The 14,523-nt window shown below is 37.5% G+C and overlaps 2 protein-coding genes across 4 annotated transcripts; one reads left to right on the top strand and one right to left on the bottom strand.

The window, feature by feature from the left end:
* The first annotated feature begins 289 nt into the window (after positions 1-289).
* On the top strand, positions 290-4,899 carry PEX10 (peroxisomal biogenesis factor 10). Its single transcript, XM_026862741.1, is given in 5 exon segments — positions 290-403; positions 405-818; positions 1,594-1,769; positions 2,063-2,198; positions 4,604-4,899. Coding segments are annotated over 5 exon segments (897 nt in total). The 5' UTR covers positions 290-304; the 3' UTR covers positions 4,676-4,899.
* A 1,997-nt stretch (positions 4,900-6,896) lies between these two features.
* On the bottom strand, positions 6,897-14,517 carry RER1 (retention in endoplasmic reticulum sorting receptor 1). 3 transcript variants are annotated; one of them, XM_026862744.1, is made up of 7 exons: positions 14,314-14,517; positions 11,538-11,623; positions 10,887-10,991; positions 9,642-9,741; positions 9,107-9,185; positions 8,865-9,000; positions 6,897-7,998 (listed from the first exon to the last, which is right to left on the bottom strand). In XM_026862744.1, exons 2-7 carry the CDS (start codon positions 11,616-11,618, stop codon positions 7,909-7,911), a joined length of 591 nt encoding a protein of 196 aa, XP_026718545.1. In that variant the 5' UTR covers positions 11,619-11,623; positions 14,314-14,517; the 3' UTR covers positions 6,897-7,908. The 3 variants fall into 3 exon arrangements, with proteins under 3 accessions (XP_026718545.1, XP_026718544.1, XP_026718543.1); XM_026862743.1 differs by lacking the exon at positions 14,314-14,517 and adding an exon at positions 11,916-14,262; XM_026862742.1 differs by lacking the exon at positions 14,314-14,517 and adding an exon at positions 11,952-14,261.
* Positions 14,518-14,523: the final 6 nt, after the last annotated feature.

The following is a 14,523-nucleotide window of genomic DNA, read 5'->3' as shown; positions in this document are numbered from 1 at the left end:
GGGGGGGGGGGGGGGGGGATATGTTTCTTAGGTTTGGTTTTCTATAAATGCCTTTCAACTATGAAATCACCAAACTGCCGGAACTTAAAGAGAACTTAAAGTCCCAATGTAGTTTATCAACGCCGATGTAACTCCTTTTAAAAGCAAAAGTTATTTCTAAAAAAGGGGTTCATGACACCGTGAAAAAGCATCCCTGCTTTAACCCTAAAGCCGTTACGGATACTGACGCTGCAGATGCTGATGTAAATGTAATGCTCCCCTCATTCGACACAAAAAAATGCAATTTCTGCAACTCCAAGACCCTATGTGTTCTGACCTTAGCAGCTCTCACCGCGGGTCAGCCCTATGGAGAAGGATACTGCAATTGCCATCTTACCCCGCGTGTTTTCCGTTGCACACCTTATTTAGGTTACCAGACTCTGGGCGAAGAGTACGTTAACATTGTACAAGTTGACTCCACCAAGAAAAGGGTGCCATCTTTTCTTCGACGGGCTGTCTTCGTTTCTCTTCACACCCTCGTACCCTATTGCTTAGAAAAGGGATTGCTGCATCTGGAACACGAGTTGCAGATAGAAGCTGATGAGTCCAGAACCTCGCAGAGCGACCCAGCGCTTGGCTCATCATCCAGCAGGACCTTAATACGAAACTGGATACAGAAACAAGCTGGGGAGCTCACAGAACAGCAGAAGAAAAAAGTCTTACAAATTGTGTATCTCCTGAAACAATGCATACCTTTGCTGCACCGGCTGCATCTGGCAGTATTCTACATACAGGGCACGTTTTATCACCTGTCTAAAAGAATCGCAGGGATCACGTATGTAAGTGGATGCATTTCTTGTTTGCAGATGGGGTCTGCTGCAGTATTTTGGCCTCTTGGGGTGCCATGGGTGCAAAAGGGATATAGAATTTGGCTGGAGCTGGTTATAATATGGGCAGACTGGCTGAGGGTAAAATTTTTAATGCTATATAGGTGGATTAGGAGTCTCTGCAGCCAAAAGATGATGGCTAATACATGTGAATGCACTGTCAGCAGCTAATACCCCATTGTAACTTCAGAATGCCATCTAGTCCAGTCTTCTACAAAGACACAAAAAGTGAGAAGGGGCTTAATAAATCCACGGGAAATACCTCAATACGGTTTTGAACAAAAATCAGTACGCACTTAGATAGCATTTCTCTGTATGAAAAGCTTAATTTCACATGGTATTTTCAGTATCTTTCAAAAAAACATCAGCCACTGGCCCAGAAATGTGTGTAGACACACAACTCCTCAACAGCTCCCAAGTGGGAGTGGAAAAGAGATGTCTGACTCTTTACTCAGAGCTTCATAACCAATTAAGGCAGCAGTTTTGATGGACAGACAGACAAATCAAGACAACTGATTGTTGCCCAAAGAAGTGAAGTGTAGCGTGACTGAGACCCACCCAGGACACATTAGACCTCCTGGGAGACAGCAGGTTGCTAAGTGCTAGAAAACATGTCAGTTTTTTGGACTGAAATGAGAATCCCAAATCAAAGAGTTCATTGGTGGGAGGGGCAATAGCTTCATAAAACCACAGTAACGAGGCATCTCTATTTCTGTGAATTTTCTAGCTGCCTTTTAGAGGACTGCAAGGAGAAGATCAGAGTATTCGAACAAGTTACAAGTTTCTTGGAATAATTTCACTCTTCCATCTTCTTCTAACAATTGGTGTTCAGATGTACAGCTTCAAACAGAGGCAGAGAGCAAGGCAGGAATGGAAACTACACCGCAACATGGCTCACCAGAAGTATGATTTTTACTTACTAGGAAAGAGGTGGAAGCAATGGTGGGAAATGGAATAGCTTTCATGAAGAGGGAGAACACTGGAGTGACACCTTGACTTGTTAGAACCTGATGTAATATAACACTGGATGCATTCCTCACTGTTTTAAACATCTCTTAGATTTCATGCTTTGCTTGCATGTTGAGATATTAACAAACAGCGTTAATACTTGAAGACAGGCTTTACTTTAGGCTTGTGTTCTCAAATATTTCTTGCAAGCAGACTAACTAAAAATAATATGTATCTATGTTAATTAGAAATACGACCAAGGGAAAAACTACGGGGCGCCGCTCCCGCTGCACTCTGTGTTTGGAAGAACGGAGACACACGACAGCCACCCCGTGTGGCCACCTGTTCTGCTGGGAGTGCATCACTGAGTGGTGCAACACCCGGGTAAGTACAGCAGAGACAGAGGCCAGAAGGGGGAAACATGATGAAATTTCTATTTCGAAAATACCTGTCAGCCCAGGTGTTGAAATCATTCCCTTTCCCTCACTAAGGCACCCAAAATCCCCACACGAGTTTACCAGGACCTGTATATTTTATCAGAATAGTCTGACTGTGCATTATATAGATGAGGTAAGTAAGGTGAGCAGTTTTTCTGTCCCAACCACTGAAATGCAGTTGGATTGCTTGGGAGTCAGACATGGAGATAGTTCCTTTACCTACAGACCTAGGCTATAGTTCTGACTGCAGACAAACAGAAGTCAATGTTCTGAAGCTTTCTTCACCTGTTTCCAGTGAAAAGGAGTAATTTAGTTACAACCAGACTGAGCTAGCTCTTACACATGGTATTTTAAACTTGGATTTTGCTCTGGATTAATGAAATACAGCAAGATTTTCATCCATTAAGGACTTTAGAGGCATTGTGGAATAAGACACTGTCAGTTTATTTTCTCTAAAGAATGAAAACTGCTTGCCAGAAAAAAAGGCATCAAGTGTTATGTATAGATAACATACTTTGTCTGTGCTGTAACTCAGATGTATTACTGCAGCTGTTTTACAAGTGAGCAGTGGGATCTACTGAAATTTTCCTACACGGACACTGGTCTGGCTGTGGTGGAACAGAATCAAGCAAATAAAACCTCTCAGAGAATCTCAAGAATCAATCTTGACACTAAAATCAGTATAGCCAAAGGCCTGTTATTTCAAGGCACTGAAATTATACCTGTGCAAGATGTTAAGTTCTACGATAGACACACCATTTGAAGACACTAACTAGAATGTAGCTTGTGATGAGCTGCTGCCTTCCTAACATCATTCTGACACAAGGCAGGAGACATCAAGTCACTTCAGATTTCCTTGCAGAGACCCAGCCATGTTTTCCTCAGTCTTGCCTGAACTATATTTTTTATGGTATTTGATGAAAAACATAAGGAAGATTGTTGAACATTCTTAATGTAACAATATTAGCTCCTGAGTACTGCCTTAGGAATCTGAAATTAAGAAGCAAAAAACTTAGTCCACTTGAAAATCAAGTACAGGGAAATAAAAGAAAACCCTAAACAACAGAACCAACCACCACACAAAGCTGTCATTAGCCAGCAGATGCAAAATGGATTTGTATCTACCTTCCAAAGCTTTAGTCTGGGCTTCTATAGTTTCCATAGGAAGCTGAAGCATCACAAACTAAAGTTTTCACACATACTTTCAAAGTCTGATTAGAGTAATTTAGGTAAATGATCCTTTTGCAGTGTGGCCTTATTCAAGCTTATTTAGTCTCTTATGCAGTTGGGCATCAATTAAAGGTTGTTCTTGTAATCTAGCATGAAGATTAGTCCTCACTTCCTCTAACACCTCTGACTAGAAAAATTAAGGAAGGACTTCAAATGAGTTAGCATTAGAAAGTGCCCTGCTGAGTGCCTGCTTGAAGTATCTTCAAATAATGTGGAGGCTAGAAATTTTAATATAACAGAAGTACACTTAGAAGGCTACTACTGACAACTTCAGTTATCAGTTTTCAGTGTGAGTACTGACAATAGAGCTATACTTGTTAAAGGACATTTATTTTAGACCATTATTTTTGCATTGCTCTCAACTCTAAAGCTGTCCCAGATGCACGTATATCTGTACATAAACAGTATTTAAAATGCATTACAGAGTGGCATTTCAGATCTGAAAACAAGCATTTGCTCTAATTGCAACTTCACCTTATCATTTGCCCTAAAGACTTGGTGACTAATTTACTACTTGAAGAACAGTTCAATGTCCATGGTACAGGATTTTTTGTTTCAGATGGAGACTTTGGGTTGCTTTTTCTGAACACTGACAGCAGTTACCATTACAGTAACTTTTAGTCTTTTAGAATGTAATAAATCCTTTGACTCTCCTACTAATTCACCAAGCAAAGATACAGAAAATAAAGAGCTTGATTTTTAAAAAACTAAGAGTATCTTGCAACATGCAGTCAGTATCTTTAAATACTATTTCTAGTGTACATGAATAAATGTTACCTCATACTGACTCTCACTGTAGCTTCTTCTGATTCCACTTGTTAGCAAAATTAAACTGAAGAAGTAGTATTGGCAGCTAGATTAAAAAAAATAAACAGGCAAACACCAAAAGAACTGTTAAGAATCCATCCAGTTTTTAAGCATCTGTATCACTTCAAGTTGCTCTTTAAATTGGACTAGCTTAAGTGTGCTTCATATGGTTAAGCCTGCATCACAAACTGGATGGAAAAAAAATGTTTTTTTAATGCTGATTATTTTCTAAATGTAGCTAAACTGTTACATTTGATTTTTTAAAAAAAAATTAAAACAGCAATTCAGTATATCTAATTTATTTTCTTTTTGTAGACGGAATGTCCACTATGCAGAGAGAAGTTTCATCCTCAGAAATTGATCTACCTACGTCACTATCAACTGTAAAGAAGTCTGCTCTGTTTCATGACAAGGGCCTCAACTCCCACACCCTTTATAAAGTTGTCATGCAGCTGGAGTTAGTCCAAGAAAAAGACTTTATTATAAAACTGGTAACTGCCTGTGCAAGGTAGCACTTCATTCCTGTTTTACAGAATAAATGTATTTCTGCCTCTACCCTTCTGTTTCTTCCAACATGGTTCTTGACCATATTAAAAATGTCTTTCTAAAAAGTACTGAACACAAATGTAATAGTTTTCTTCACTTTGGACAATGAAAAATCAGATTCTCATTCCTTAAATCTAAGTATAGATAACGAGTCTTCCAACCTTTCATAGCATGCTTAAAGTATAAGTAAAATTCCCCGTTTTTTAAGGACAAAAGCTGTACACAAATCCTTAGTTTAATGGTAGTGGAGGTTCTGGTGATAAAGTATATCACATACCATTCTGTTTTCGTAACGAGATTAACAATAAAGCAGGTTTCCTTGATTTGACAAACTGAATTTCCCTTAGATCAACAGAAGCAACAAATGCAAACCCACAGTAACGCACACTACTTTGCACTGATCAATTAACATTCAGTTCCCAAACTCAAAGCTCTTCTGTCACTATTAGATAAAGATTTTTCATCTGAGTATTCTAGACATTTAGACTACAGCAATGTAGCGAGTGTTTCAAAAAACTAATAGAAACTAAGGTCAACTAGAAAGCATCGGTTTTATAACAGCTTAAGTTTTGTCTGTGTGGTGCTTTCTACAGTCTTAACACAGATAAGGACGAAGCTGACTTCAGCCACAAGACCCCCTCCACTCGTTATGGCAAGACGAATTTATTTGTATTCTTTACATACAGATGGGGAGAAAAAGCCAGATGATCCACTCTGTGGATCACGAGTTACAGTTTCAGTAAATCTTTCGCATATGGCACTGAATATGGACTTGGGATGGCACGGGAAGTGTGCTTCTTTTAAGAGGGGTATTTGTACTGCAGAGATCCTGGTTAGCTCGTTAACAATTAAATCTCCAAGTGTTATTAAAATTAGTTTAACTTTTCCTATCTATAAATGGAATAAAAAATAGTTGCTGGTAACTACGCAAGCATTTAATCATTACTGTACAAAAGTGATTTCTTTTGTCCCTTTCTTATACCAGAAAGCTTTCAGGCATCCCTCACTTACTTAAAACTGTCAAGGCAACGGTGGAAGAAAAATGGTCCATATCATGAATCAAAACATGACTACCTAAGGAAATCACTACCTGATCTCCTCACTAAGAAACAGTAAGGAAAACCACTTAGTTGCACATAGAAACAAATAGGAAGCAACTGATGACTGGGAAGAATTTGTGAAGTTGTCAAGCCAAGGTTTTCATGCATTCTGTGAGGATAGTTTCTTTTTAGCACTTCTAAGTGTTAAAAATAGAGCAACGTGTATCAAAACGCCTTCGAACTTGTCTGGCCATTGCATGCTGGGAGTCAGCCAGGGAACTATACCACTGTCCCAACATCAGCCACAGCCCATATTTGGAAACCATTAATCCCGCAGAACGCAGAGCACCTACGCTCACCTAAGGATGAGAAGGCACTAATCTCAAGCTGCCACTAAAGTTCAAAAGTAAGTGGAGATAAAAATGTTTAATTTGCAATGGATGTCGTTAACACTCTGTTGTTTAGTAGGAGTCATCCCAGTCATTAATTTTAATGTTAACAAACATAAATATCATCTTTTTCTCCCTGATTTGCCCGTATTATTCAGAAAATCCAGCAAACCTGAAGACAGTTTCTCCAAGTCAGGTGACTGGTGCTCCTGTAAGGCCCTTTCTGGATACTGTGTTTTCATGTTTTTAATTTTGACATTACTAGTTTCCATGCTGCTAATAAAACAAACGCATACAAATAAACAAAAAACAAAGAGATCAATGTGAACTAAAACTATCTGCCATTTTCCCAGGATTACTGAGGGCTGAATTCCAGAGTTCCATAATGACTTCCTTTGACAGTAACAGATGAAAGGATGCCTACATACATTTTCCAGTTAGGTGTCTGTTAAAGTTGCCACTATTTTCCATTCACAGTCGTCACAGAGCTAATCTTTTCCTACTTTCTCCAAGTGAATGCTCCCTGAAGAGTTGAAAAAGGCATTGCATGAAGGTAAGTTGAAGGTTACCATTATTGAAAAGGAGCCAGAAATACTGTTAGATCAATAGATGCATATAAAGATAGAGAACAAGTAAAGGGGGACACTGTCTTTTAATAAATTTTGGAATTAAAAAGTCACTTAATAAAACTGCAGTTGTATCACATGAAAAAGTTTACATGCAGGTCATTTATCTCTGATTTTTTTTGTTTTTTCCCCATAGAAAATGAAAAGCTGTGTTAAACCCCACACCGTTTGTCTGCTATGGCCAGCTTGGGTATATTCTCAAGGGGCTGCATGAAGTCATCTTAAATTAATCAAGAAACCCCTAAGTATGAAAGAAACTCCAACTAATAACAATTAAAATATATATTTTTATAATTCTAGGTCCTCAAAGGAAATTGTGATAGAGTTTGAACAAAGTTTTGAGTCATCATGAAAGAGCCCCAATTTTAGCATCTGCTGGAGATGCAATGCTGAAACTGGCATTGAAACCCAACACAAATGAGTAACTTTAGAAGCTATTATGAGTATTTTTTCCCTACTGCAAACCCCATAATCTAGGAGATTTCTTATTCCTATCTATATTTGTTTGGTTATAACTCAGTAATACCATGCATTTAGGAAACTGGCTTAAATTCTGCATCTATAGGTCTACTGAATTCTTATATGAAAATAGCACAGGCCATGAAGCAGAAAACAGCATCATGTGTGCCATCTTACATTTTTCCTCCACATATGTGCACAGCACTTCAGGGTGATACTGAGCAGGAGAACTATGTAAAAATACTCAACTCTAAGCCATTAATCGCTCCAGTGCAATGGATCTTGAAAGAAATACATTATCCCAAATCCATGGGATTATCCAAAGTTTCACCAACTGCTTACAAAAGGTAATACACTCAATGCAATTTGGTTAGAATGCCAGTTTCTTCAAGAAACCGATATTTCAGATAAAAATAGCAAGATCCTCTTAAAATGAAAATTCAACTGCTTTGTCACCACTCTGTTAATCATTTTTTATGAAGAAAAAAGGCATTGTTACAATGGCTCAAAATCGTTCCTTTAGTTAGAAGCAGAATTGGTCAACAGGTTGATTGCATCTTCTAGCTAGCAAAGGTCTTTCCCACATCTTCTTTCCCTTTGTATTTCCTCTTGCCATGTGTGAAGGGAATATATCTGTACTTTATCATGTGCTGTAAAGAGAAGAGATCAATTTTTGAGGCAAGAAACTGACATGGTACTAAAAAATGTTTAATAACACATTGTAAACTAAGAAGTCCTCTAGAAAAACAGTTCTTCGGTATTGTAAAGGTAAAGAAATAGCTCATCATACACCAATTTACATCTAAATAGGGGTACGAGCCCAATCTTATAAATCTCAAATTTGTGTATACCCAACAACTTACACAGTACAAAAATTACCGATTGCGGGATCACAGGAAACTGAAGAGAGCATAGAAGTACTAATTCTTTACTACCCCTTGATCTTTAATTTACAACTTTGAATAGCAGCACCTATGCAAATTCTGAATGTCTGGAAAAAAATAAAATTGGTTCTCTTTTTAAAATGCCAACGAAATGTAAGAAATTTGTTATAAATAGTCTGAATGACTTACTTATGTTCTTCTTCCCCTTTTCTCCATCTACTTTCTCACACCAATCTGTCAGAACTTCCCTTTTTACCCATTAGAGATCTTACAAGACCTCTTCAATTAAAAATAGCCACAGTTAACTGAAGAAAGGAAGTTGGTAAGAAATTATAAGACTCTTCTGGCATAAAAACCAGATATTGAATTCTGAGATTGAAACTTTTGAAAGCAAGCATAAAATTTTGTAACGTAGCATATGAAGACTTCTTTTACCAAGTATTTTCGTTTCCCATTGTCAATATTTGCTCAAAGTTCAACTAATGTTTAAGTGTTAGTTGTTCAAATTCCTCCAGTGAAAGAAGCGTGTTCAACATATTTAATAGCTCCGAAGTGCTCAACTGGATGGAAGTTTGCAACGATAATGTAAATTCTGACATCACAAATGCTACTATCTATTCTTGGCAAGTTACCTTGATTTGCCTCTTCATAGTGATACAAAATAGCATAATGAAGTACATCACAAGGATTGGCCAAAAAACAGGAACGTTGAAAGCCTCGAAGAATGTACATGCCATAGCAACCAGGATTCCTTTAGTGGCAGAGTGCCTTAAAAATAATATTAATAATTAATCCTTCAACCCCAGCTACCACTAATTTGATGCATTTATTTATATCTTTCAAAAACAGAACATGGGCAGATGGATCCACTCACCAGAATTTAAACTCTGGGAGCCTTCTAATGAAAGGCCGAAATTCTTCATTTTGCCTTGTAGGTAAAGAAGGACCATCATCTGAAAAACACAGAAAAAAGAAAAAACAAACCCACAAACCCTCTCACACTATTTTTCTGCACTATTCAGGCTCCAGATTTTTTTTTTTTTTTTACTTTTTATCTTTAAAAAACAAAGAAAATTTTCATTGAGTTGGCTGGTTTAATGTAAATTAACAGTTTCCCAAAACGAAACAGATAACAGAAACGAGTGCCAGGTCACTTAGGTTACTATGGGGATAATTTAAGTCACATAAACTTCTTTCAAAACATAGAAAACTAATATAATATGGAATATGTTGAAGTCCTGAAAGAGGGACAAATTTTATAGTAACATCTGATGTCAACTTGCAGAGATTTTCTGCACATCTAAAAACACAATGTCATGCTAGAACTGCACATCTTTACTGTATCAGAAAAAAAGAGCTGGAAGCTTGACTTAGTTCAAAATTATCGCAAAATGAACCATTCACCATACCTGAATCTTCCATTAAAGAGGGGTCTACCTTTGGCGACAGGAAAGCTATGAAGAGATTTAGATGGTAGATTCCCAAGGCATATGTCACAATGTACCAACCCTGAAGCAGGGAGGAAGAAAGCTAAGATTAAAGTATTTATGAAAACCATTTGCAGACACTGATTTTTCAACAAGATTAAACAACCTGGTTTTTTTGCTTCCCTGAGAAGTGCTTTTCTACATCCTCACAATAGCATGAAAAGTTTTCTCGACTAGTTAAAAAAAAATTTTATACAGCGTGAATTTTAAATAAGCATTCTGAATTTATGAAAAGATGAAATCACCTTTATCAATGTATTTCTTTTATTTGCGTACTGACAGATAACATGGGTAACCATTGTCATTTAAAGGTACCTAAATACTGACTAAACTTACTGCAATACAAATAAGCAAGAGAGAAAAAGAAAACCAACTAGCCTTCTCAAGCTACATGTTTTCTAAGGTATACTACTATAAACCTACTGTATTAATCAAAAGAAGCCTTAGAACATGAGAGCAGGGCAAATCCCTCATGTATTGACAGATTTAACATGAAAACTTTTCTCAGGCATCCAGGCTCTATGTTCAAGATGCAGACACTGTAAAAGCAGCATAAAAGTAGTTACAGCATAAACCCACCACTTGCTCATCACCTTTGCAGGCTTCAGTCTCTTAAATGTTCCTATTACTACCACCTGCACAGCCTTCACATTCAATCCCTAATCTTTAGATTTTCGGGAGTAACAGTTCTCAAATTGTTCACTGAATTTCAGACTGGCATGAATCAGAGGCATCTGGTTAGTGGAGGAATGCTGCTGGCCTGCAGTGACAAACACGCTGAAAAGGCAGTTCTTTATTGTTTGCATGACAGAAGGTAACCACTGGCTCCTCAACATGCTGTTACACAGCTGTAGCATAAAAGTAAAAGCTTAATTGCAACAGAGTTTTCAGAAATTCACTATGTAATTTCATCAGAACTAAGGGAGTATTTCCACTTCCTGTTGCCATCAGATGAATATCCTCAAGCATTTGCACATTCTCCATTCTGAAGAACTTTTAACACCAATGTGCTCTTTCTTCAGAGCCCCTAATTCACCTTCTACTGTGTGCTAAATGACACCATGTGTCATTCCAAAGCAATACCATACTTCAAAAACACTCTTAACACAAAAAATAGAACAGTAATGATATCTAAAACTACTTTAGCAGTAAATTCAGTTTTCCTACCTGCAGTAAATAAACTCTAATCATGTAGATAAAACTCAGACCCAAAGTTACAATCCATCGCACTGCAGTATATGGAGTAGATTTGTCTAACCAGGATTGGTAGATCTAGGAGGAAATATAAAGTGTACATCTGTAAAATACATGATGCACAATGAATAAAGTTTATTACAGGGTAGCACTAGAAATAGCAAGCATTTGTGAAAAGTATTTTGGGAAGGAGAGTAACGTGAAAACATTTGTATTCCTTAATACAAATAAACTGAATTAAACATAAACATACTTAAAAGCCTTTGGAAAAATGCTATGTTTTTATAAAGGCAAAAAAATTTCTTAGGGCTTGGGACATCATAAAGCAATTTAAATTTTCAGCATTTTATGCAAGTTTACTTCCTTTAAGACAAATATGACATGACACCTGAAGTCACTCCTCTATACATTGTTACTCTCACTGTACAATGTCACACACATACACATTGAATATTCCATTAATCTATGTATTATAGTATTTGTTATCTATTTTTAAAAGGCTTCAAAGGAAAACTTTTGTACAAATTTTAGCGTTTCAACAACTCATCCAAAAAGTAATGAGTTTAAGGAGCTGCACTGAGGCCTGCTTCTAATGGAGTCAGAAAAACCCTACAGAAAACCAACCTGTCCAAGTCTTGAGAAAAATCTATAGACCACAGAAGGCTTTCCATGCACAGACTCACCAATACTGTCCCCTTCTGACATGATTGCTGTGGAAACAGAACAGGATACACAGATAACGTTTAAAACAAAAATCTAAGCTCCATAGTAGTGAAGCTTTACAGTACTTTATTTGAACCAGCATTTACATATGATACTCTTTTGGATTGCCCTGTTTGAAACAAATTGTTCTTAATGAAATATTCTTAACGAGAGGACAGTTATTCCAAAATAAATTAATTTCCAAAATAAATTGTCAAGAAAGCAAAGAACAGGTTATTTTACAAAGGCAAGACAGGATCCAATCCATTTTAAGGTGGGGGGGGAAGAAAAAGTCCATACAGAAATGCAGGAATGAGCCTCATTAGACATCTTCACCTTGATAAGGCAGGAGCTGAGTTATAACATCTAAGCATTGAGATATGAACTGCAGCACCACCCTCCCGTCACCTCAGATTCTAAAGGCAAAGAACAAAACCAAAATAAATATTTTCTTTAAAGCTGCTTAGGATTTTTAAATACTGAGTAATTAGATAGCAAAGAAGTTTAATTTCAGGACTCTGTACACCAGTGGTTACAGACTAAATTCTACCTAATTACCTAAACCAACACACTGTCCACTGCTAGAATTATTCAATGAGTTTATCTCCCTCTTGAACGTGAAGAGCTCAGCAGTCACAAAAAAAAGTTTTATGCATTAGCAAAACTGTGTAGTAAAAGGCCCAGGATTCTGAACTCAGGTGAAAACATTAACCAAAGGAATTATTTTTTAGTATATGCTCTGCTACCAAATTAAGATCCTTATTTTTCTTTTCAGTTAAGCTCAACTAAGTTTTACAGCTCACTTCAAGATATAAACCAAACAAAATAAAATGGATTCTAAACAGAAACATTTTTGCCACATCACCAAAAGGAATCCCTGACATCACTTCCTGGAGTCCTCATCAGTGGGTGGGACTCCATAGCTGGGATAGTGGGAGTACTTTCAGCCCTGTATTAATATCTCAAGAGCCTCAGATGACAATAAAGACACACAAAACATGACTCAATCAGAAAAATGTAAGTTATCTTAGATGCTGCAATATAGTAACTGTTGCAAAAAGTTGAGACCAATGACAATCTGGGGAGGCAGAGAACCTTAAAGTTATCTATTTTTTCTGTAAACATCTAGAAACTACATACTATGGCATAATTAGTAAGTAGAAAAAAAGGAGTTCTATTACACTTCAAAAGATAAGGGCATTCATTATGGAGCTTCAGGAGCTGCAGTCCACTTTAATTCAAGCTATAGCTAGAAAAAATCAAATCAGAACTCATACAATATAGATACAGACTTTTTCAACACAGGCAAAAGGAACCAATTATTATTCTCCCCATTCACTGCACTGCAGAAGAAAAGTTACTCAGCATTATTAGTCAAGCATAATTTTATGCTTTAGTCTGGGGTTTTTTCGAAATGTCCTGAAGTATAAAACCATGACAAAGATATTGAATCTATTAATCAGATAACAATTCTCTGAAGACCATGAACATAAGAATTCTCCTAATATCAAAATTAATTTTACAGATACCTCCGTAACAAATACGGGCTATAAGTACACCTAACATTACAATCTTCTAAATGTTAAGTTATGCAAATCAAATGAAGAATCATGTATGTAAGGCTACTGATGTCTTTATGACAGAATAGGAATTTTGCTTGGTATAAAAAATGACATTGTATGTGATCATGTGATTATTTTTTTTATTGTACGTACAGCTCTTCCATAGCAGACCAAGAAATACAGTCAGCTAAGACTGTCTTAGTGAAATTCTCACCAGCTCAGTTTAAGTAGCATAGGCTGAAGTGGATCGCATGACACAGTTTAGAAGTTAATGTTTCTCATCATATTAAAACTTTACTGAAAGAACATCTGTATTTAGACGATTATCAAGAAAAGCAGTCTTTGGCACTTCTTTGAAGGTAGTTCACAGTTAAGAACAGAAGTCAGACCTCACTGGTTTAAGGGAATAATTAAATCTAAACAGTAGCAATCCCCTTCCATAATGTAACACAAGACTTTACTGTTCAACATAATGAGTTATGATAAGCCTTCAGCCATTTCCCTAAAGCCAATTATCAGAAAGTTGTACAAAGATTACTATAACAAACAATTGAGTAGGTTGCTACTAGCGGAATATGGACTGCTACTAAAACTAGACCATAACCAAATGGTTTTCTCTGCTGAAAAACACAAACTAGGCGAGTGCATGACTTTTAACAACTATGTTTGTTACCACAACTGTTATGGTACTATCATTACAAATGCCACTGCACCGTTGAGTTCTCAAAAAGGATAAGACCTGGGGCCGTAAAGGCATTTAAGTTATGACTCACATCATCACATACAGAGAAGTACAGAATTTTTAAACAATACTCTGATTGATCAAGATTTTTTTTTTAATTTGAAATAGAAATGAAGCATATAACTACCAAAACCATATTACTGCTCACACAAGTTTCCTTATTCATAGAGAAAACGTCTGAAGAGCAACACCAATGCCATTTATTAAGAACACGGTGAATGGACAACCGCAGGAAAATGACCCGTTGGTTGCGAAAAACGGGTTTTTACCCTAAAAAAGTCACCGCTTCGCTTTACCCGTTACAACAGCAGCCCGGCCTGACAGAAACTCCCAGCTGCCTGAACGGCAGCACCCGCGCTCCCTGCATTTACCCGGAAACGCGGAGTTCACGTACCCTGAGCGCTACCTAAGGCGAAACGCTGCGGGCCAACAGCAATACAAGACACTCTGGAAAACCGCAAAGCTTTTGGCACTGTTCTGGCACAGAAACCAGAACGAGAGGCCCGAGAGGGGCCCGCTAAGGCGAGGAGGGCCCGGGACCAGCACCAGGGCGGACAGCGGCTTGGCGGGAGGTGAGCAAGCCCTGCGGCAGGCCCAGGCAGGC

Source organism: Athene cunicularia (genome assembly GCF_003259725.1).
Source record: "Athene cunicularia isolate RWA chromosome 21 unlocalized genomic scaffold, athCun1 chr21_part1, whole genome shotgun sequence".
Classification (NCBI taxonomy): Eukaryota; Metazoa; Chordata; class Aves; order Strigiformes; family Strigidae; genus Athene; species Athene cunicularia.
Note: the sequence above shows the minus strand (reverse complement) of the source record. Positions and strands in the feature narration are given on the sequence as shown.

Excerpts from the sequence above, each read along its gene's own strand:
- RER1 (XM_026862744.1), bottom strand. The coding sequence starts at position 11,618 with ATGTCAGAAGGGGACAGTATTGGTGAGTCTGTGCATGGAAAGCCTTCT. Across the intron at positions 9,742-10,886 it reads TTAGAGTTTATTTACTGCAG|GGTTGGTACATTGTGACATA; the intron begins GTAGGAAAACTG and ends TCCCTGCTTCAG. Across the intron at positions 9,186-9,641 it reads CTCTTTAATGGAAGATTCAG|ATGATGGTCCTTCTTTACCT; the intron begins GTATGGTGAATG and ends TGTGTTTTTCAG.